The 22,448-nt window shown below is 46.0% G+C and overlaps 1 protein-coding gene across 3 annotated transcripts in view; it reads right to left on the bottom strand.

Moving 5' to 3' along the window:
- Positions 1 to 22,448, bottom strand: part of BCAT1 (branched chain amino acid transaminase 1) — an 87,445-nt gene that overhangs the window by 9,239 nt on the left and 55,758 nt on the right. For 2 of the 3 annotated variants that reach the window (XM_048500250.1, XM_048500249.1), the window contains exons 3-8: positions 22,161 to 22,361; positions 19,986 to 20,042; positions 13,058 to 13,168; positions 10,448 to 10,567; positions 6,222 to 6,385; positions 1,099 to 1,241 (exon numbers count right to left, since the gene is read on the bottom strand). In XM_048500250.1, the coding sequence (XP_048356207.1) occupies positions 1,099 to 1,241; positions 6,222 to 6,385; positions 10,448 to 10,567; positions 13,058 to 13,168; positions 19,986 to 20,042; positions 22,161 to 22,361 (796 nt within the window). The remainder of the gene's footprint in view (positions 1 to 1,098; positions 1,242 to 6,221; positions 6,386 to 10,447; positions 10,568 to 13,057; positions 13,169 to 19,985; positions 20,043 to 22,160; positions 22,362 to 22,448) is intronic. The other variant, XM_048500251.1, reaches the window with a different exon arrangement.

Below are 22,448 nucleotides of genomic sequence, written 5' to 3'. Positions count from 1 at the left end.
CACCACCCCCTGGTGGGTGCTGCAGCAATCCAGGGGGGCGGTGATGGCCACAGGTAGAAACATTAATACACATATATTTCTGTTTAATTGCTATTAAAAATTTTAAAAAATTAATTTCCAGGGGGCGCTAAGTAATATTTTTTCTGGAAAGGGGGCGGTAGGCCAAATAAGTTTGGGAACCACTGGTGTAGACCATAGGTGTCAAACTGAGGCCCTCCAGGTGTTCATGGACTACGATTCCCATCAGCCCATGCTAGCAGGCCCAATTGGCCATGCTAGCAGGGGCTGCTGGGAATGGTAGTCCATGAACATCTGGAGGGTCTCAGTTTGACACCTAGGGTGTAGACTCTGATACTATTCCAAACTCCTAGAAGTTGGCCATTAACAGTTATGCCCAGATTTGTCTGGCTGCTCTTTTTTTCCTGAATCTGAAAACCTATGGTCAGCACATCAGATGTGGCTGAGCCGGGAGTTAACAGTAGATCAAGTGAGGGGAAAGACCCTGAAACTGGGTCACATCTCCTGTTAAAGAGCATTATGCATGTCCTGGTTTCATTTCATGCTCTAGTTTCCCTTTCCTCTCCCACATCCCAGCTGAGGAATGTAAGAAAATACTTCTATTTTCAGAGATCCTCAAAATGTTAACATTAGCATCAGACGTGAAAAAAATTAGATGTCAAGTTTGTTGATAGCTTTGCCTCAGGTGAAACTTTGTTTTAGAAGCAGACCAATGAGTCTTAGGCCTAGAGATGAAGCTGCCGTTTTGCTCCAACGTTTACCACATAAATAGTTGTCAAAGCTGAGGTAAAAGCCCAGACTGATGAATGGTACCTGAAGGCCCAGAGATGAAGCGCCCATTTTGTTCAAACGTTTACCACAGAAATAGTTGTCAAAGCTGAGGTAAAAGCTCAGACTGATGAATGGTACCTGAAGGCCCAGAGATGAAGCGCCCATATTGTTCAAACGTTTACCACAGAAATAGTTGTCAAAGCTGAGGTAAAAGCTCAGACTGATGAATGGTACCTGATGACGCAACCATTTTATTTGAATGTTTGCCACAGAAATGGTTGACAAAACTGTGTTAAATGCAACGGTTACCTCCATCTTCATTCTGCCAATGCAGGAAGAGATTCATGGTCCCAACTTCTGTGATTTGATGGTCTTCCCCATATAGCCAGAGAACCTGTTGGCACCCTAACTCCATAGCTTCACGCTGGGCATATATAGAAGATCCATAGTTCCTTTTGGAGACAGAAGAAAAAGAGCAGGCTACTGTTATTTGCATACTTACGTATTTTATTGCATTTTTTATCCCACCCTACCTTCAAGAAATGCATCCATCTCTCCTATCCTCCACTTTAACCTCTCAGCAGCCTAGTGGTTAGGCTGGGAGAAAGAGCAGCTTGTTCAAGGTCAACCAAATAAGTTCCATGACAAGCAGGGATTTGAGCCTGGATGTCCAGATACTAGTCCAATATTTGTGCCTATGCCTAGAAACATATTCTGGATATGTTAAGGCAGCCTAAAACTGTGTCATGATCACCATTGGGTAGAGCTGTTTTTTATTTATTTTTATTTATTTATTATTCGATTTATAGGCCGCCCCATCCCCGAAGGGCTTGGGGCAGCTCACAACACGGCTGTTATTCAAACAGCAATCACATAAAACTTAACCTATTAGCCAATTAAAATTAAGCAGCAATTATATACAACATCTAAGACTGAACAACAGAAATAATTTAACAGTTGATCAAATCATTAATTAAGTTAAATTTAGCGTTAAAAGGTTAAAATCGGCGCCCAATCTATAGGCCAGAAAAAGAGGGAGCAGGAGGGCCTGTGATGGTATCTGAAAAACAGGCCCAACCGGGATGGAAAGGATGGACACAGATAGCCTCAGTTGCAATTCCAGCTTCAGTGGGGGGCAGTAAAACCACGGCCAGCCCCCCCCCCCCAAGGCCCGGTGGAAAAGCTCTGTCTTGCAGGCCCTGCGGAACTCACCAAGGTCCCACAGGGCCCGGATAGTTGGAGGTAGCGCATTCCACCAGGCAGGGGCCAGAGCCGTAAAGGGGGAAGTCTAAACTGCAGTTTCAAGAATGGTGAGAATGTTTATGTTTTCTTTAACATGCAAGTGAAATATATGTGTTTTATCAAAGTAAAATTCCACATGGAAGTTGGTGGGAGATATAGTTGGGTGCTGAGGGATGATCAATCCATATGACCACCCCCGTCTCCCCTGTCCCCTCAGAAGGGTTACCGCTGGAGCACTGTCGGAATGGAATCTGCAGCATGAACTTGAAACTTCAGGCTCAAAATGGTAAAACTCAAACAAAAAGGAGAAGAAAAAACTTCAACCCAGAAAAACCAGGCAACCAAGAATGTTGAGAAAAGGCCTAATAATAGAATGGGTTACATCTGATAAATTAGAAGAAGAAAAAGAGTTTGGATTTATATCACCCCCTTTCTCTCCTGTAGGAGACTCAAAGGGGCTTACAATCTCCTTGCCCTTCCCCCCTCACAACAAACACCCTGTGAGGTAGGTGGGGCCGAGAGAGCTCCGAAAAGCTGTGACTAGCCCAAGGTCACCCAGCTGGCGTGTGTAGGAGTGCACAGGCTAATCTGAATTCCCCAGATAAGCCTCCACAGCTCAAGCAGCAGAGCAGGGAATCAAAGCCGGTTCCTCCAGATTAGAATGCACCTGCTCTTAACCACTATGCCACTGCTGCTCCTATTAACCTAAATTAACCTAACTTCAATACAATACCAATAGTAAAAAAGAAATCGTTAATACCAAATGAATTTCAGCCAATAGACCTTTCTCGGTGGTACAAATTGTTGAAGTAGGGCGAGTTGATTAATTAGATAACCCCCTCTGGATAAAATCTAGCTAACGAACTGGCCCTATTTCTTGTGTGTGTTTCAAAGCTTAGGTCAGAAATGTTGGGTTTGGTATTTTTAATCGTTTTGCCTTATGGTACACGGTTTAACAATTTGTACCACTGAAGAACATAGTCCGAAATGTGTTTTGTTTTAATTATTATTAACTTTTCACTGTACCGAACTAAAGTTTTGTTAATTTATCAAATGTAGTCCATTAGTATTCATTTTGCTATTAGTCAATTTGTCAGCAGGGGCTCAAAATGGTACTCAGTCAGTTTTGCTGCAAGTCCTTGTAAAATTTTCAAGTGACGAACATGATGTCAAACCCCAGACTGTTCAATAATAAGATTCGGTTTTCAGCTGATTTCTTTATTATGAAACAATTTCAGGAATCAGTATTTAGACTTCTCTTGCCGGAACTAAGCATAGCCAATGCTGCAGTCACCATTATACCCCTCGTCACCCACTACATCATGTCATGACATCCCAGCTGACCAGCCATTTTACCTCAGAAGTTCATAAACATAAGAAGAAAAATAAACAGTATGTACATATCAACAAATTATCGCATATATATCGTTACATTCATGGCTCATTGTTTGTTACAATTTGGTTGTGATAATAAGCTTATACAGTATCTTTAGTCAAAGGAGCTTTTACATAGCATTGGTTAGCAGTACACAGAGAAACCTCTTTTCTCTCAGTCAGTCAGGGAACAACAGAACTACCAACGGTTTTTAACTGTCACCTTTAGAATGTTTGTGCAGCTTCCCAGAATTCCCTGCTGCTTGTGCTGCTGCTGCATGCAAACAAGGCTGGAAATTCCAACAAAAACAACCGACATTCTCCACAACTGACAGAGCTGCAATAACACATGGTTAAAGAGCTGATAATGGGTCTGGGAAAAAGCAAAGCAGTGTAGCTGAAGCAGAGCAGGGAGAGGTTCTGAGCACCATCAACTTCCCAGATCCCATCCAGGAATTGAAACACGGCACGATCAAACAGAGGCTGATCATGACACATGATGTGGCTCACTAGTTGTAAGGTGTGACATAAGAGGCAGCTTTCTAGCAAGTCAGAGTGTTGGCCCTTAGCAGTGTCTTCTGTGCCAACCCTTCTGTGCCAACCCTTGAAGGCATCAAGGCATTATTCCTACCTAAATGCTGCTACCTGTAGCCCTTTTACTTTTCTCAAAAATAAATTGTTAACTTTCTGAACTATGGTTTTCTGATGGAAAACAACCTTTGTAAACTCAGGTGGCAAAGATCTGTGGTTATCCCCTCTTGCAATGCAGGGTCTGATCTTCTAATTTCCTATCCTAAAAGGGACACACCCTACCAATTTTGGTAACGCTACTGTGGCTGCCATTTGCGGTTTAGAAACTAGCAGGATACCCTTTGGGGATTACCAGTTGCCAATTCCACTCAAGCCCCTCTTCATATCACATCCATGTCATGAACTTCAAGAAGGACCCTCTTTCTCTGTCAGGACAAAAACATCCTACGATGCTTTATCTACTAGCGGCATGTGCTAAATCAACAGCTGCACTATGGCTCAATTGTTCTGGCTCATGCTGCTGGACGCTGTCAGGCGTTTGGCCAGCGGTTCCCCCAGAGCCTGTCAAACACATTTCCCACATGCCTGTATGCCACTAGACGATTACAGATGTCTTTGGCCTGTGCCAAGGAAAGTGGGGATCACAGCCAGGTCTGTCCCCTAAACTTGGCAACGGGTGGCAGAATCTAACAAAGCTGAAGAGGGTCATTGCACGAAAGCTACCAGCTTCCAGAAACCAGAGCGCTCAATGCTTTACAGGGTAGTTTTCGGAGGTCCAGCCCCGCAGATGGACAGTGCAAGAGACCGTTGTCAAAAAACCATCTGCAAGATTAATTCACCGCTCTAGCATTTGTCCAGGTCCAAAAGCAAACCTCTGCCCGGAGCTCATAGCTGAATCCAAGACTACAAGAGTACAATGTGGTGTCCTGGTCAGAGGTGCCCCCCCCCAACTTTTTAGCATCTGTGGGCACATTTGGAATTCTGGCACAGAATGGTGGGCGGAACAACAAAATGGCTGCTACATCTTAAGAAGAAGAAGAAGAGTTTGGATTTATATCCCCCCTTTCTCTCGTGCAGGAGACTCAAAGGGGCTTACAATCTCCTTGCCCTTCCCCCCTCACAACAAACACCCTGTGAGGTGGGGGGGGGGGCTGAGAGAGCTCCGAAAAGTTGTGACTAGCCCAAGGTCACCCAGCTGGCGTGTGTGGGAGTGTACAGGCTAATCTGAATTCCCCAGATAAGCCTCCACAGATCAAGCGGCAGAGCTGGGAATCAAACCCGGTTCCTCCAGATTAGAATGCACCTGCACTTGCTCTTAACCACTACGCCACTGGAGGACTAGGAGTGACCACTACCCATGGGGACTGAGAGGAACCCCTGAACACCAGTGCCAGAAGGCAACATCTTTGAAGACCTCAATCTTTATGCCCTGCTGTTGGTTTTCCATAGTGACTGGCTGTTTATTTTTGAACTCAGACTATTGCCCCAGTGTGGTGTAGTAGTTAAGAGTGGAAGACTCTAATCTGGAGAACTGAGTTTGTTTCCTTGCTCCTTCACATGGAGCCTGCTGGGTGACCTCGGGACAATCACGGTTCTCTCAGAACTTTCGCAACTCCACCTACCTCCCAAGGGATTTGTTGTGGGGTCAGGAAGGGAAGAAGTTTACAAGCCACTTTGAGATTCCTTACAGAAGAGAAAGGCGGGGTATACTTCTCCTCCTTCAAACAGTTTTAGCAGCTGGTTGCTAATAGTTTTTGTGTCATTTCACACACAACCATTTTGGCTCTCAGCTGCTACCAAATTTTTAATAACCTTTTCATACAAGTTCTGTTTGCAAAGAGGGGCTGAGCCAATTTTTCTGAAAGCGGCTTTCTCCCGTTTTCACGTCTTCTTTGCGCTGCTGAATTGCTGTAGCGTGGCGTTTGAAATATCTGAGGCGTTTGGGAAGTGCTGCTTTTTCCCGCCTTTTTGCAGCTCATCCTTTTTTGGCTCTCTCTCTTTTTTTTTGAGCTGCAAATATAGCACTGAATTGCTCCAGTGCTACAGCACCAGAGTTGGAACAAGTTGCCCAAAACTACAAATAAATTTAAAGCAGAACGAACTGCTAGAAAAAACTGGTGCGTGTGCGGTATATGCAAGGCAAGGCAAGGCAAGTGCAAGGCAAGGCAAGTGACATAGCTCTTGCAAATGGCCAGAGCTCTTCAGACATGGCTCATACACGGTGTTAAATTTAGAATTTTACAAATGTCTTATACTTTAAAATTTTCCCATTGGGATGTTCTTACCCTCCCAGTTTGCAGTCTCCTGTTCCTCCTTTCCAGGCCCTGACGTATTTTGGATCGGCCCACAAGGATATGGGATTAAAGCTTCCGGTTGAGAAGTACGGACCCACGGGGCTTAGGATCACGTATAACAGGGCTTTGGATGGCTTCTTGACTCCGAGGGACGGCTGAAATGTCAAAACAAAGACAAATTTAGCTTGCAAGCCGGTTCCGGTAGACGAACTTATATCGAAACAACACTGTTCTAGAGGAGACAGGACCAGAAGTCAATTGGAAGGGAGAAAAGCCATGTTAAATTGATCTCGAAGAGGTCTCCCGGTATATCGGCCATTTGCATTTATTTTACTTGTATTTATTTAGACATTTACACTGTTCATTTCTCGCAGAGGTTTAGATTATCACTACCCCTCATTTGATGCTCACCAAAACCCTTTAGCTGTTTTGTGTTTTTACATACGTATGATACTTTTGGTTTTGATTGGTTTTTGTTTTTAGAATGTTGTATTTTATAATTATTAGCCTCCTTAGTGGCCCTGATTGGGCAGAAAGGAGGTATATAAATGTTACAAATGAAATATAAATAAACCCTGTGAGGTAGGCCAAGCAAAGAGGGACAAGCAGTCCAAGTTCACAACAGGATGGTGATTTGAACCCGAGTCTTTCGGATCCCAGTTCAATATTCTAGCTGCTACATCAGAGGAGGTGAGGGTTGCTCCTTCTTTCGCCATCTCTTGGATCAGTCCCTTTGTTCTCTCATTGCTGCAGATAGCACTCCATGTTTTATTCCCAGCCAATGGCAACATCCACCTGCTGAACTCTAAGAACATAAGAACTAGCCTGCTGGATCAGACCAGAGTCCATCTAGTCCAGCATTCTGCTACTCGCAGTGGTTCACCAGGTGCCTTTGGGAGCTCACATGCAGGATGTGAAAGCAATGGCCTTCTGCTGCTGCTGCTGCTCCCGAGCACATGGCCTGCTGAGGCATTTGCAATCTCAGATCAAGGAGGATCAAGATTGGTAGCCATAGATCGACTTCTCCTCCATAAATCTGCCCAAGCCCTTTTTAAAGCTATCCAGGTTAGTGGCCATCACCACCTCCTGCGGCAGCATATTCCAAACACCAATCACATGTTGTGTGAAGAAGTGTTTCCTTTTATTAGTCCTAATTCTTCCCCCCCAGCATTTTCAATGGATGCCCCCTGGTTCTAGTATTGTGAGAAAGAGAGAAAAATGTCTCTCTGTCCACATTTTCTACCCCATGCATAATTTTATAGACTTCAATCATATCCCCCCCTCAGACGTCTCCTCTCCAAACTAAAGAGTCCCAAACGCTGCAGCCTCTCCTCATAAGGAAGGTGCTCAAATCCTTCAATCATCCTCATTGCCCTTCTCTGCACTTTTTCTATCTCTTCTGTCTCTTCAATCTCTCCATCTCTGCAGATTATAAAGGCAGATGAAGGTTTGACCAGACTTTTTTTGGAAGGCTGGCTGGCTGGCCAGCACTCCCAGTTCCTAGTCATCCCTGCATTCCCACACACCTCTATCATTGCCTTTCCTTTTCAGTTTTTTTAAAGGTGTGTTCACATTGGGATGTGGAATGGCAAAGTATAGCCTGATCTCATCAGAACTCAGCAGCTAAGCAGGATTGGCCCTGCTCAGTATTCAGATGGGAAACCTCCAAGGAACGCCATGACGTTGAGGCAGGCAATGACAAACCATCTCTGAAGTCTTTTGCTGTGGAAATCCTAGGGGGTCGCCATAAGCCAGCTGCGACTGAATGGTCCTTTCCTCCACCTTTACAAACACACAGAAGTCTCAAAGCGCTCTTTTGAAACACAAGCCCATGCAATGCAAAAAAATGCATTTGGGATCTTCTGCAATGCTGCCAAGGATGCTGAGATGCAGTTCTTGGACCATGCAACAATGTGCACCATGCAGAGTTTTGTTCAAGCGTTCTCTGACACAGAACCTTGACGCTTGCCTCTTGGACGGTGGGCTGCCTGGTTGCGGGTGTGAAATATTCCTATAGGCAAGCAGTTGTTTAGTTAGGCTGGCCACGGCTCAACACAGACCCCTAATGAATCACATATTGGGAGAACGTGGTACACATCACACATCATAGATCGAAGAATGGCAGACAAAACTTGACATGGGCAGTGCAGTGGCAATATATTTCCACTAGGTGGAGGTATGATCAAACACAAGTATTACTTTTCTGTTTCAAAGTAGCTGTATTTCTTTACTAGTGAATGCATTTATTTTACTTCATCTATATCCTAATTTCTCCCCAAACCCAAAGCCCCTCAATCATTCTCCTCGCCTCTGTTTTACCCTCACAACAATACCTGGAAGTAGGGGTGGGTAGCGTGGAGGCCAAGTTTGCAGATGATGGAGGAAAAGTCGATTTATGGCTACCAATCTTGATCCTCTTGGATCTGAGATTGCAAATGCCTTAGCAGACCAGGTGCTCGGGAGCAACAGCCGCAGAAGGCCACTGCTTCCACATCCTGCATGTGAGCTCCCAAAGGCACCTGGTGGGCCACTGCGAGTAGCAGAGAGCTGGACTAGATGGACTCTGGTCTGATCCAGCTGGCTTGTTCTTATGTTCTTAACAATGCTGCGAGATAGGTTAAGCTGAGACAGATAGACAGGCCCAAGATCAGCCAGCAAGTTTCCATGGAAAACAAGGGATTTGAACGTGAATCTCCCAACACGCTAACTAGTACACCCTACCGGCTGTCTGATATTACTGTGAAATATTATGTCATGTGCGTAGCAGACACAACATAGCTCCCCCATGCCTGCCAGTTAGGTTTGCCAGTTTCCAGGTGGGCCTTAAATTATGGCTGGTCTCCAGACAACAAAGATCGGTTTACCTGGATAAAATGGCTGCTTTGGAGGGCAATTGTTATGGTATGCCATATATCCGTGGTGGCGAACCTTTGGCACTCCAGATGTTATGGACTACAATTCCCATCAGCCCCTACCAGTATGGCCAACTTAGTTCCAATTGGCCATGCTGGGAGGGGCTGATGGGAATTGTAGTCCATAACATCTGGAGTGCCAAAGGTTCGCCACCACTGCCATATATTCTAGGTCAGGGGTCTGCAACCTGCGGCTCTCCAGATGTCCATGGACTACAATTCCCATCAGCCTCTGCCAGCATGGCCAACTGGGAGTTGTAGTCCATGAACATCTGGAGCGCCACAGGTTGCAGACCCCTGCTGTAGGTGAAATCCCGCATGCAAAAACGACGAGACAGCAGGACTTTCTGGTCACATGGGGGGCCGATTTTGCACCCCCCATGTGACCAGAAGAGTGGCGCCCGGGGACAAGGGGTACCCCTTGTCCCTAGGCAGATACGCCACTGTTAAGAGGTGACAGGATAGCCATGTTTAGAGATTTGAAGGGATGTCATGTTGGTGAACAAGCTTGTTTTCTGCTGCTCCAGAGACTAGGACCAGGAGTCATGGGTTCAAGGTGAACGAAAAGAGATTCCACCTAAACATGAGAAGAAGAAGAAGAAGAAGAAGAGTTTGGATTTATATCCCCCCTTTCTCTCGTGCAGGAGACTCAAAGGGGCTTACAATCTCCTTGCCCTTCCCCCCTCACAACAAACACCCTGTGAGGTGGGTGGGGCTGAGAGAGCTCCGAGAAGCTGTGACTAGCCCAAGGTCACCCAGCTGGCGTGTGTGGGACTGTACAGGCTAATCTGAATTCCCCAGAGAAGCCTCCACAGCTCAGGTGGCAGAGCTGGGAATCAAACCCGGTTCCTCCAGATTAGATACACGAGCTCTTAACCTCCTATGCCACTGCTGCTCCTAGGAAAAAAATTCCTGACAGTCAGGGCTGTTCGACAGTGGAATGCACTACCCCGGAGTGTGGTGGAGTCTCCTTCTTTGGAGGTTTTTTAACAGAGGTTCGGTGACCATCTGACAGAAGTGCTTTGATTGTGTGTTCCTGCATGGCAGGGGGTTGGACTTGATGGCCCTTGGGGTCTCTTCCGTGATTCTAAATGCAGTTAACTGCGGACTCAAAGACACTTGAATTTCACTTTGCATTTAATTATGAACAAATCAGACTTTTGAGAGCACGAAACTCTCGACTCCAAAAAGATTAGTAAGGGTAATATTGGCAAGCTGAGCGCTGCCCTGTTCATAGTCAAATAACTACCGGTACATAGTTTTAATTGTGGAAAAAAATTAAGTTTATAAAATCGCCCCTCTCACCTCTGTTCCAATCAAAGTAGGGCGGATATACAAGCTAGCCGAAGTCGAATATGGCACCCACTCCTTTTCAACTTCCACAAGTTTCCGGATACACTCCAAAAGCTCTTCTTTGTCAAATCCCTAAAAGAAAAAGGGCATGTTTAGAAACAACCCCGACTTTACGAAAACGGTCTGGAATGGGAACACTGAATTCGGCTATTAAATGAGCAGCCACGACGTTCCGGAGAGTTTCGTAAACTGCCAGAGGCGTGTGACCAGGCATGACGCCAAAGGTCATATGATTTTTAAGCACCCAAGAAACAAGCTGGCGTGACTGGTTTTATTGCCGCTGCAAAGTGTGCTTCAGAAACGCAAATACAGGAGATTTGAATCGGCAGTTTATCGCACTTGCAAACAAGGAAAACAAGAGCTAAGGTGATGATCCTGTCTCGTGTTCTCTTTTCATTCTGGCTTTTTCAGAGAAGTGTTAAGGAACAACTTTGATGGGCGAAAGGTCACCCTTCAAGCTCCCTTCTATAGAATCAGACCATTGGTTCAGGAAGGTCAGTATTGTGTACTCAGGCTGGCAGGTGCTCTTCAGGGTCTCAGGAGAGTCTTATTTGTTTGTTTGCTTGTTTGTTTATTCATATTTTTATCCTGCCCTATCCCGGAGGGCTCAGGGCGTACATCACCTGCTGCCTGGTCCTTTTAACTGGAGATGCTGAGAATTGAACTTGGCACCTTGTGTATGCCAAGCAGAGGGAGCAAATGCAGAAAAGCCCACTATCTATTCTGATTGGATGCTACCAGTGGCATAGGGGGAGAAAATGGCGCCCGGGGCAAAATGGCGCCAAGCCACGCCCCCTGCGCCCCCCCCCCTTTACCTTAGCTCTATGAGCAATGTAGTTCCCACCAGGGCTTTTTTTCAGCCTGAACTGAACAGGCCGCTTTTTCAGCCTGAAGCTTTTCAGGCTGAAAAAGCGGCCTGTTCAGTTCAGGCTGAAAAAGTCCTGGTGGGAACTACACTTCCCAGGAGACCATGGGGCTCGCAAGGTCTCCTGGGAAGTATAGTTCCCACCAGGGCACTTTTTCAGCCTGAACACGGTGTCCCCCCTCCCCCGCCCCATTGTAGTTCCGCCTATGGATGCAACTCTTATGGATTTCAGGAAGAGAACAATCTCTTCAAACATCTGAGATCCTTTGGGATGGTTAGGGATTGAACTTGAATCTTCAGCATGCGTTTAGGCAATCTAGTTGCTGAACCTACTTGGAGACTAAATTAAGATGGCTGGAAACACTTATTCCAGATTTCCTGCTATGGGTTCCACACTTAAGAGTTCCCGATAACTCAAAACCGCGCATCCTCTTCATGCTACCGTTTGGTCCAAGAGCAAATAGGGTCAACGATTCCATCTGTAGGCAAGACCAATGGATTGGATTCCATGGATCCGTTCTACAAACTGTGATGGCTCTCTTCCCTGAGCATCTGCAGAAACCAACCCATTTCCATTCCTGAAATGAAGAGAGGTTCCTAGCATGCAGCTCAGTTGCCATGAAGCTCCAAAGAATTTCACTGATTTGTGATGAAGCTACTGCAGAGCCCAATAGCTGAGTTCATATTTCCTTACTGCCAAAAAAAAAAGCATTTCATGAGCAAAACTCATGAAAAGAAAAAGAGGTAGCACCTAGTACCTAGTAACAACTGGTTGTTTACAAGCACCATGTTAACAACTAGTTCTGCCGAAGTGGTGCGAACCTGCTGAATCCTACCATTCCACTTTTGAGTTCCCTCCTAATCCCACAAGGGGAAGATGGGGTCCACAAAATGGGGTCACGAAACGAGGGCCATTTCCAGTGAAGTTTTGGAAGGAGTTATTGCTTAAGACACTACTATTCTGAAATGGAATGTAAGGAAAATTACTGAAGGGTTGTTTAGAGACAGTGTGTTATGACAATTATAAGAAAGGTCTATGATGGTGTCCAAAATATTATACATCTTGACTGGAGGCCCTCTAGATTTTGAGGCCTTAGGCTTTGGCCTGCCAAGTCTGTAGGTAAATCCGGCGCTGAGTGCAGGTACGATTCTAACATGGCTACATCTACTTTCATCTGATTGTCCCTTCCTCCAATTACAACCTGCGATTGCTGTGCCTTTAGTTGGAGGACAAATGGCAAGCCCCAGAGAGGTCGGAAAGTGCTCCTGCATATGCTCGCGGCACGCCAGGAGCGCCACCGGCTACAAGTTCTGATGACGGCTTCAGCCGTTTCCGCTTCACCTCTGCTTCACAGAGCTGACAAAACAACAAGCCCCAAAAGGCACACCAGGTTCTCCCTCGTGCCGCGTGCGCGGGAGGCTGCCACACCGCCTTGCGCCCCAGAAGGCAGCGCGGCAGCCTCCCCAAAATCGGGACAATTTGAAGAACCCGCGGGACATGGGACAAATTGTTTAAAGGTGGGACTGTCCCGCCAAAAGCGGGACGTCTGGTCAGCCTACCCAAGAACCACTTTAAACACGTTTCCTTGGAATTTGTGTTGGATTTTAAATTGTTAGGTGCTAGCTGCTTTGGGAATCAAAGAAGGAGCGAAAAGAGATCAAGAAATAAGGAGGAAACATTGGCTTGCAGTACAGACCGGCAAAGTAGCCCGCATAGCCGACCGCAGCATCCGGTCCATGTTCAGCCTGGGTCGGAAGAGGCGGATTTTGCCGTCCGCTCCTCGATACGCCTTCATGCCTTCGAACAGCTGTGAAGAACCAAGCAGAGCCGTGGCAAAGGGTCAGTATGGCTGAGCAACATCTGGTGTAACGAAAACATGGCTACATTCAAAATGCTATCAGAATAAATGGAATGTTAAGTTTATTGACATATTTTATGCATTCAGAACTGGAGATGTAACAGGAGCTGAGCTGAGGCAATGAACTGTGATCTGTCAGGAGCTTGCCAGTTCCAATTGTCCCTCGTTCACAAACCCCATAGATCAGGGGTTTCCAACTCTGGCGCTTCAGATGTTCATGGACTACAATTCCCATCAGCCCCAATTGGTGGTGCCAGCAGGGGCTGATGGGAAATGCAGTCCACGAACATCTGAAGCGCCAGAGTTGGACACCTCTGCCATAGATAGTTCTCCATCTCAGCCATTCTCTCAGCCCCATTCTCCCACCCCCTGGGGATAATTATACTGCCTAGCATTACAACATCAATGTAACAATTGCAACAAAAAATTATATATCAAGGCTGCCCGCTCCATTTTCCTGCTGGGAAAACTGCCATCAGTCTGACAGTGTGGTAGTACTTGCAGGGAAAACCTGGAAGTAGCATCCCACCTCTCTAGGAGTTACCAAAGTCTCAATGGTTTTACCACAGAGTTTCCAGCAACTCCTAAAGAGGCATGAGATCCATTACAGGTTTCTTTCAGAGGGGATGTTCTGCCATCACTGACGGCACCCTGATGTGTTTCTCCCCAGATTCCTAACAGTTATATATCTGTAAACACTAAAAGCACTATACAAATGTTACATATTATTAAGTAAATGTTAGCTAAATACCTTCTAAATTAAGGTGACCAGATTGTCACCTTTGTAAACTGGGACCCGGGCGGGTAGGCGGGAGGGCGGCCGCACGCGCAGCCGCAGGAGCGCACTGCCTTCTGGGGCGCTCCCGTTTCCCGCCCTGTGACAGGGCGGGAAACCAGGAGCGCCCCAGAAGGCAGTGCACTCCTGCGGCAGCCTTCCAAAAATCAAAATGGTTCAAAAAACCTGCGGGACGCAGGACAAATTCTTTTTAGGCAGGACTGTCCCACCAAAAGCGGGACGTCTGGTCACCATATTCTAAATACTATTGTTTTCTGCTACCCCCAATTAGAAAAATCCTGACTTGCATCATCGACATGACGATGAGGATGATTTTGAGCTGGCAGGGAAGGCAGGACTTCCTGATGCAGACTCTTGAGTGACTTTCTTTTTTCCCAGGGGTTGCTAACTTTAGCTGGCAGCTCAACAAGCCCTTTGATTGACTGATCTTCCGAGTCTGTTTCTAATCAGCACTCATTTAAGGCAGGGGTCCTCACAGCGGTGCACCTGGGCACTCAAAGCACCTTTTCTGGGGCCCACCAAGTGTTTTTAGAAAGTTGGTTAGGGCCAGGTGGGGCTGTTCCCCACAAAAATTTCTGATGGGCTGTGAGGCTTTTTACAAATGCTACATGGGCAGCGGCTGTCACTACAACACAAAGATCTTCACTGTGTGACTGAAGTTAAGCTGTGGCAGCCATTTTCTGGCTGGCTCCACCTCCCGCGGCAGACATTTTGTGACAGCCATTTTGGGTCTGCGCCGACCGTCTTGTATCAGAATTCCAAAGGTTCCCACGGGCTCAAAAAGGTCGTGGACCCCTGATTTAAGGACTTGCAGGGAACGTTGCTTATTAACTTCCAATATCTCAGCATCAAAACGGCAACCTCACCTTGACCTTTTCGGCAATCACAGTTTAAACCAGTGGTGGGATCCAAAATTTTTAGTAACAGGTTTCCATGGTGGTGGGATTCAAACTGTGGCGTAGCGTCAATGGGGCTGGGCGGGGCATGGCCGGGCATTCCGGGGGCGGGGCATTCTTGTGCGGGGCTGTGGCAAGGATGCAGCCACTGCGCCGGTCCTTGGGCGGGAAACAAATGTACGCAGGCGCAGGCTGCCACGCACGCCGGTGCACCTCCTGCTAGACTGCTTCAAGTTCTGCGTGCTACTGCTAAGAGGAGGGGCGTAACTAAGGCAAAAATCTCAGGGCAAAATCACCAATTAGTAACCCCCTCTCGGCACACACAAGTAATTAGTAACCTACTCTCGGGAACCTGTGGAGAACCTGCTGGATCCCACCTCTGGTTTCAACCATATCCTAAATAACTGTGAGGGTGAAAACTTAGATTCATTTGACAAATTAAAGCAGGGATCCTCGTGGATTTAAGAGGACTCCATAAGCCACCCTAACTAGAGAAAGAAGGGTCTGTTCCAGAGGTGGGATCCAACCAGTTCTCACCACTTCTCTAGAAGTGGTTACTAATTTTTTCTGAGTGCCGAGAAGGGGTTACTAAAGCAACCTCCCTGCCCAATAGGGACCGGAGGTGCATGTGTGCGGTGGTGCCACTGTTTGAATCCCACCACCATCGGAACCTGTTATTAAAATTTTTGGATTCCCACCACTGGTCTGTTCTAATTGGCAAGACTGCTGTTAGAACTAATCAGTGCCTGTTGTGTTCAAGGAATGCCCTGATTTCTACACATACTGAGCAAGGCGGTAGCTGCCGTGGTGAAAACATCCGAGCCACACACAGTTAAGGAAGATGCACCACATGATCCGGGCTTTTATGATTCTTATTGTAAACTCTGACCATGCAACCCCAGACATTACTCAACTATGCCTGGATGGAAACCAAGAATGAAATTAGATGTCCACAAACAAGAAGGCCTTGCATAACCATTCCTGGAAATGTGGGGAGCATCTACAGAAACTTTCAGCTCATCCTTTTCGGTAGCGGAGAAAGCAGCGGGGAGTTCTGAACCCGCTGATTTCACTGAAAAACAGTGGCTTGCAATTGCCTGCGGGTGGGATTTTATCACTGCACACAAAGCAGAGCTTGTAAGTGGAGTAAAGTCCTCTGGTTTCCAGGGAAAGCAATGGCAAACTACCCCACAAAAATGGCTTGCCTATAAAATCACTGCTTGCAGTGGTACCCCTGGGTCGGATATGACTGAAGGGGAAACTTTATCTTTACCTCTGGTTCGATTCTCAACGCAGCCATAAACTATCACAGCCCCTCTCATCTCCAAGAGGATACTAATGCTGGTATGCTTTACGGGGCTGTTGTAAGGGTTCTTGAGATAAAATATATAGACACAGATAAAACAAAGCACCATAATGTTGAACAAGGTGCACACTGGTAGCTCATTCCACCTCCGACTTATGGGATAGGTAACATGGACCAAAAAAAAGTAATATTTGAAATTCATTGGTATTTCCACACCGTTTTCTCTGGATCCAAACCTTAGTCCCTTCCCCCCGAATGGTAGCCAAAAGAGGTCTTTTGGAGAGCTACCGGAAGCTGGGCGATACCCTTCTAAGCCCTCTGATATCAACTGATGTAGAAGAGCGTCACTCTGATTAGAACAGGGGTCTGCAACCTTCAGCTCTCTAGATGTTCATGGACTACAAATCCCAAAGTGGAAGAAAGCATTGCCGTTCTACTGGCAATCAATATTTTTAAAGAGGAGAGAGGGAAGTAGTCCGGTTCCGGCTGCCGTTCCGTGCGGTCGCTCCCTGATGAGCTCCTCCGCATTTTTACGATAAGTTTTTAAAAGTTCTTTTACCTCACTCACTTTTTATCTACTACTATTGTTGTTGTTGTTGTTGTTGTTGTTGTTGTTGTTTATTGGGTTTATAGACCACCCTCCCCCGGAGGGCTCAGGGCGGTGAACAGCATTTAAATAGAGCACAGTCAGGTTAAAATACAATAAATATACGTTAGTACGGCTCTAATAAAAATAAACCCTACCCCATTAAAATGTAGCATGTAAATTAATGTTAACTCAAGATGGCGTCTGATATCAATTCCCTCCAATTCTACTAGCACTTCCTTTTAATCTAAAATTGTTTTATCATTCTTGCTTAATGCTGGCGACATGCCAGTTGCACTCATTTGACTGGGACTACAAATCCCATCAGCCCCTGCCAGCATGGCCAATTGGCAGGGGCTGATGGGAATTGTAGTCCATGAACATCTGGAGAGCCGCAGGTTGCAGACCCCTGGATTAGAACATTCCGCTGAAATGTTCAGGCTTGGGATCTTTGAAAATTTCCACTCCCTTGACGTGAGAACCTAACTTTGGATGGTATCACTGATATATCTCAGGGAAAACCATAGTGTCCACCATGGGGATGCTGCTGCCATGTTAAAGTGGTTCAAAAATGCAGTGAGGGCCCCATCTTGTAGCATTCTTAAATCATGTTAAAATGGCCGTTGTGTTCCTGTGGCAAGCATGCGGCTGCCATCATGTCAGAGCTTGTAATGGGGGCACATGGGGGAGGATGCGATCTTTGAAGTATGCTGGCCAAACACTGGTTCGAAAACGAGTGGCCCTTTCTGTACAGACGCTTTAAAACGTTTTAAGGCTGGAAATAAAACATTTTTCCCCAAGGAGTTCCACATAATTTTTACCCCAAAAATGTTTTATTTCCATCCTGAAAATATTTTAAATGCATGGTCAAGAATAGCGCTTCTTTCGCTGAAACTGTTTCAAAACGTTTTGATCTGACGTGGGATTTCTTTAAAATGTTTCCCACGCCTATCTGCAGTCCCCGGACTTCTTGCTCGATGTCATTTTCTGAGCTCGCTCTGATCTGTCTCGCCTGTTTTTTTCATCTGTCTGTTTTTTAATTTGGGAGGTGAAATCTACGAAGCATTGATTACACGAGCTATGGCGAAGGGCAGAACGAAACATTAAAGCATCGAATCCATAAGGAATTTTTTAAAACCTGGAACAATCACAAAAAGGCAGCCAGGCGGCGTTTCGCAGGAGTGCAGACAAACTGGGGAGGGGTGGTTGAAAATGTTTTGCAAATGTTTTGCAAACATATTCAGTGACTTGTGTAGAAAGGGCCACTGTTTGCCATGAAACAAGTAGGTGTTGCTTCTAGGTGAGGAGGCGAAGAGATTCCTAAGATGGATCCAGGCTAAATTGGCTGTCCCAGATTGGTACTTTCCTGGCGGCCTATCCCATTGGAGCCCAACGGACTACACACTGGGGGCAACGAGGAACAACATGAACAAGGGTCTGTAGCAGGAAGTGGAATTTGCAGAAACAGCAAGTTTAGTCTGGGTCCAGCCCTTTCCATTCCTTAGGCAAGAAATACAGAATCTACACAAGCTGCGTTAAATAAACTATCTACTGTGTTTCCTTGAAAATAAGACCTATCATGATTTTTCAGGCTCTTTGGGGGATGCTTAAAATATAATCCCGACTCCAAAAATAAGCCCTACCGGTAGTTACAGATCAGGATGGTGTGATCCAGCAGGGTGTTCCCTGCCAATGAGGATGCAGCTTGCATCACACGTGACGGGAAGCCCACCTTAATGAATTGTGAAGGTACCGTATTTACCCTAAAATAAGCCCTACCCAGAAAATAAGCCCTAATGCATCTTTTGGTGCAAAAATTAATATAAGACCCTGTCTTATTTTTGGGGAAACATGGTAGCTCTGTACTGTGGCTAGCTGAGAAAAGTCTTTTCGAATATCTGCTACTTGTAGGGATGAGTGAACAGTCCCTTTTTCATCTACTTTTGTTTATTTATATTTTTGTTAGAAAGTTATCAGGGCCCTCAGAACTAGGACAAAGAGGCTTAGAGACAGCTTCTACTCTAGAGCTGTGGCTATGCTAAACTCCGCTGCTTCATATTGATGTATTTGGGGCTATGTAGGGATGGGTGGAGGATGATGATGTATGAGTCTGAAATTGCATGAGTCTGAAATTGTATGAGTCTGAAATTGTGTGCATCGAGGAATGCTGCTGTAAATTTCGTTGTGCGTGCACAATGACAATAAAATGCTTATGCTTATGCTTATGCTTATGCTTATGTTATCAGGGCCCTCAGAACTAGGACAAAGAGGCTTAGAGACAGCTTCTACTCTAGAGCTGTGGCTATGCTAAACTCCGCTGCTTCATATTGATGTATTTGGGGCTATGTAGGGATGGGTGGAGGATGATGATGTATGAGTCTGAAATTGCATGAGTCTGAAATTGTATGAGTCTGAAATTGTGTGCATCGAGGAATGCTGCTGTAAATTTCGTTGTGCGTGCACAATGACAATAAAATGCTTATGCTTATGCTTATGCTTATGCTTATGTTATCCCTCTTTTTGCTATTGATTTTGTCGCTTTCCATAGATTTCTATGGCACAGTATGTACACGGTGCGCCACTTGTTGATTTAACATACAAACAATGCTGATTTATCGATGCACAAATCCGTTGAAAAAGGCACACATTTAATGGAACCATTCAGATGCAAGGAAACGGAACAATGGCGCAAAAAGAAAGAACCGCCAGTTTGACTGGCGAAAGGTAGAAGCAAAACTGGGATTTTCGGGGCGAAACAACAGGAGATGAGAAATTCGGCATTGTTCGTAATAGCTGAATTCTTGAACGAGGGACTGAATCATGGAACCTCCGCATGCAAAAAATTTGCTCTGCAATCCACCGTGATGCAATCCCACCTAACCGCTAGCTGTATAGCAACATGTGACAGGCAAGCAGGCTACTAAGTTCTATGAGCTCCGCAAGGCCGGTTCAAGGCATCTTACTGATGGATCGATATAAAACGGAAAAACAAAATGAAAACAAACGAATGTATGAACAATAACCTGACACTCGCCATGTAATCTGCAACAGACAAGCCGGACCACGTAGGTGGCAGAGCCAGGATTATTGGAGGAATCACAGACCACAAAAAATGCAGAGACGGGGAGTGGGAGGGGGAGGGGAACGCCAAAAGCATCATTGTGAACTCGTGTTATACCCACTGTGTATTCATTGAGCCACAGCATGTGGAGCAGTTTCGCCTCTGTCAGTCCTCGTGGCTAGAGGAAACGTGAAGCAACAAGGGTCCAAAAAAAAATTGAAACGAAAACAACGGGGAGGGGACATATAAAAAAGAGCATATTCGTTATTAGCAATGAAGACTTCAGATACTGTATATTACAGCATTTCACATCCAGGATTATCTAGGGTGTCTCATTGCTCCTCACAAAGACCAGGAGCGCTTAATGTATCCAGCTCTATTCAGCCAAAGAGAGATCTGATAAAATCACAGGACTGATCTCTGGGAGAGAAGAAATTGGAGGGGGTCAAGATCAAACGGAGCCTGATGTAGAAGAGTGTCACTCTGATTAGAACAGGAGTCTGCAACCTGTGGCTCTCCAGATGTTCATGGACTACAAATTCCATCAGCCCTTGCCAGCATGGCCAATTGGCAGGGGCTGATGGAAATTGTAGTCCATGAACATCTGGAGAGCCACAGGTTGCAGACCCCTGGATTAGAACATTCCACTGAAATGTTCGGGCTTGGGATCTTTGACAATTTCCACTCCCTTGACGTGAGAACCTAACTTTGGATGGTATCACTGATATATCTCAGGGAAAACCATAGTGTCCTCCATGGGGATGCTGCTGCCATTTAAAAGTGGTTAAAATGGATCCAGGCTAAATTTGCTGTCCCAGATTGGTACTTTCCTGGCGGCCTGTCCCATTAGAGCTCAACGGTCTACAAACTGGGTCTTCCTAAGGACTCTGGGGGCACGGAGGGGACCCGAGGCCTTCAGCCAGACCCTGGTCCTACCCTTTGGAAGCCACACAGGACATATACCACCTTACAAAACCAATTGACCATTCTCAAATTCGCAACACAGGGAGAAGGGAAAAAACCCTAAAAAAGAAACAAAAAAAAGCCCCACGTTTTCTCCACACACTCCTTGGCAGCCAAAACATGCTCTTAACTGAGGCTCCGACACAGATGGAAGTATAACATATGCCACTCTTACGGGCACCAACATGGCAGCATTTGGCACGAACGCCTCAAACGTTCACCGCGCTGGTTTCTGGCAGGCACCAATTAATTTCAACGCTGGAGGCAACACACTTTTGGCTTCCAGTGGATGTCTGTACTAGAAAGAAGTTGTTGGCCCAGGAGAGTGACGGGGAGTTTGGGAAAGGTCAGGGAACAAATGCCATAGGTTCTTCTGCCAACCTGAGGTAGAACATAAGAGCATAAGAACAAGCCAGCTGGATCAGACCAGAGTCCATCTAGTCCAGCTGTCTGCTACTCGCAGTGGCCCACAAGGTGCCTTTGGGAGCTCACGTGCAGGAGGTGAAAGCAGTGGCCTTCTGCGGCTGTTGCTCCCGAGCACCTGGTCTGCTAAGGCATTTGCAATCTCAGATCAAAGAGGATCAAGATTGGTAACCAGAGATCGACTTCTCCTCCATAAATCTGTCCAGGCCCCTTTTAAAGCTATCCAGGTGAGTGGCCATCACCACCTCCTGTGGCAGCATATCCCAAACACCAATCACACGTTGCGTGAAGAAGTGTTTCCTTTTATTAGTCCTAATTCTTCCCCCCGGCATTGTCAATGAATGCCCCCTGGTTCTGGTATTGTGAGAAAGAAAGAGAAATGTCTCTCTGTCCACATTTTCTACCCCATGCATAATTTTATAGACTTCAATCATCTCCCCCCTCAGACGTCTCCTCTCCAAACTAAAGAGTCCCAAACGCTGCAGCCTCTCCTCATAAGGAAGGTGCTCCAGTCCCTCAATCATCCTCGTTGCCCTTCTCTGCACTTTAGGTAGGTGCTGATTCACAAACATGCGTTCAGCAGCTGGTGACAGCAACCTCAAACCACGATGGGCGTATGTGAATGAGCCATTGGGAACTGAAGAGGGACTTTTTATATCACCTCACATTCGCCTCAGTGCTTTCCAGTGGAGCTAGGTCATGTACTTAGCTGCAATTCACACTTCATTCTTTTCCAATTACACATGTCATTTTTCCGGAGCAACAATTTTCAAATAATAATTTCGGGACCCTACGTTCAACCGTTCGAACGAAAGCAGCGAGTTTGTAACGCAAGAAACGATGCTTAAAAACGACGAAGCTTAGAACTATAACAGATAAGAACTCGTTTTTGTCCTACTGCGGTACTCACTTCTACGGCGTAGTGAAAGGCTGATATGGCGGGATGTACGGACAGGTTCTCCAGAGGCTTAATATGAGGTTTCTCCCATCCTGACGCTAAGGACCACTCTATAAACAGCATGTTGTCAGAGAACACGGTTCCAAACACGAGACCAGTGGGATCCGGCTTTTCCTTGAACGTAGCAGCGGGGTTGATGATTAAGTCGGCAGCCTATGGATAAAACAAAACAAAACCAGGATACATAAAAATGTTTGCACCTGCAATCCTGGACTTGAAGAAACTATCCATCATGTTCTA

The sequence above is a fragment of the Sphaerodactylus townsendi genome, linkage group LG06, assembly GCF_021028975.2.
Source record: "Sphaerodactylus townsendi isolate TG3544 linkage group LG06, MPM_Stown_v2.3, whole genome shotgun sequence".
Classification (NCBI taxonomy): Eukaryota; Metazoa; Chordata; class Lepidosauria; order Squamata; family Sphaerodactylidae; genus Sphaerodactylus; species Sphaerodactylus townsendi.
This window is presented reverse-complemented; position numbering and strand designations above follow the sequence as displayed.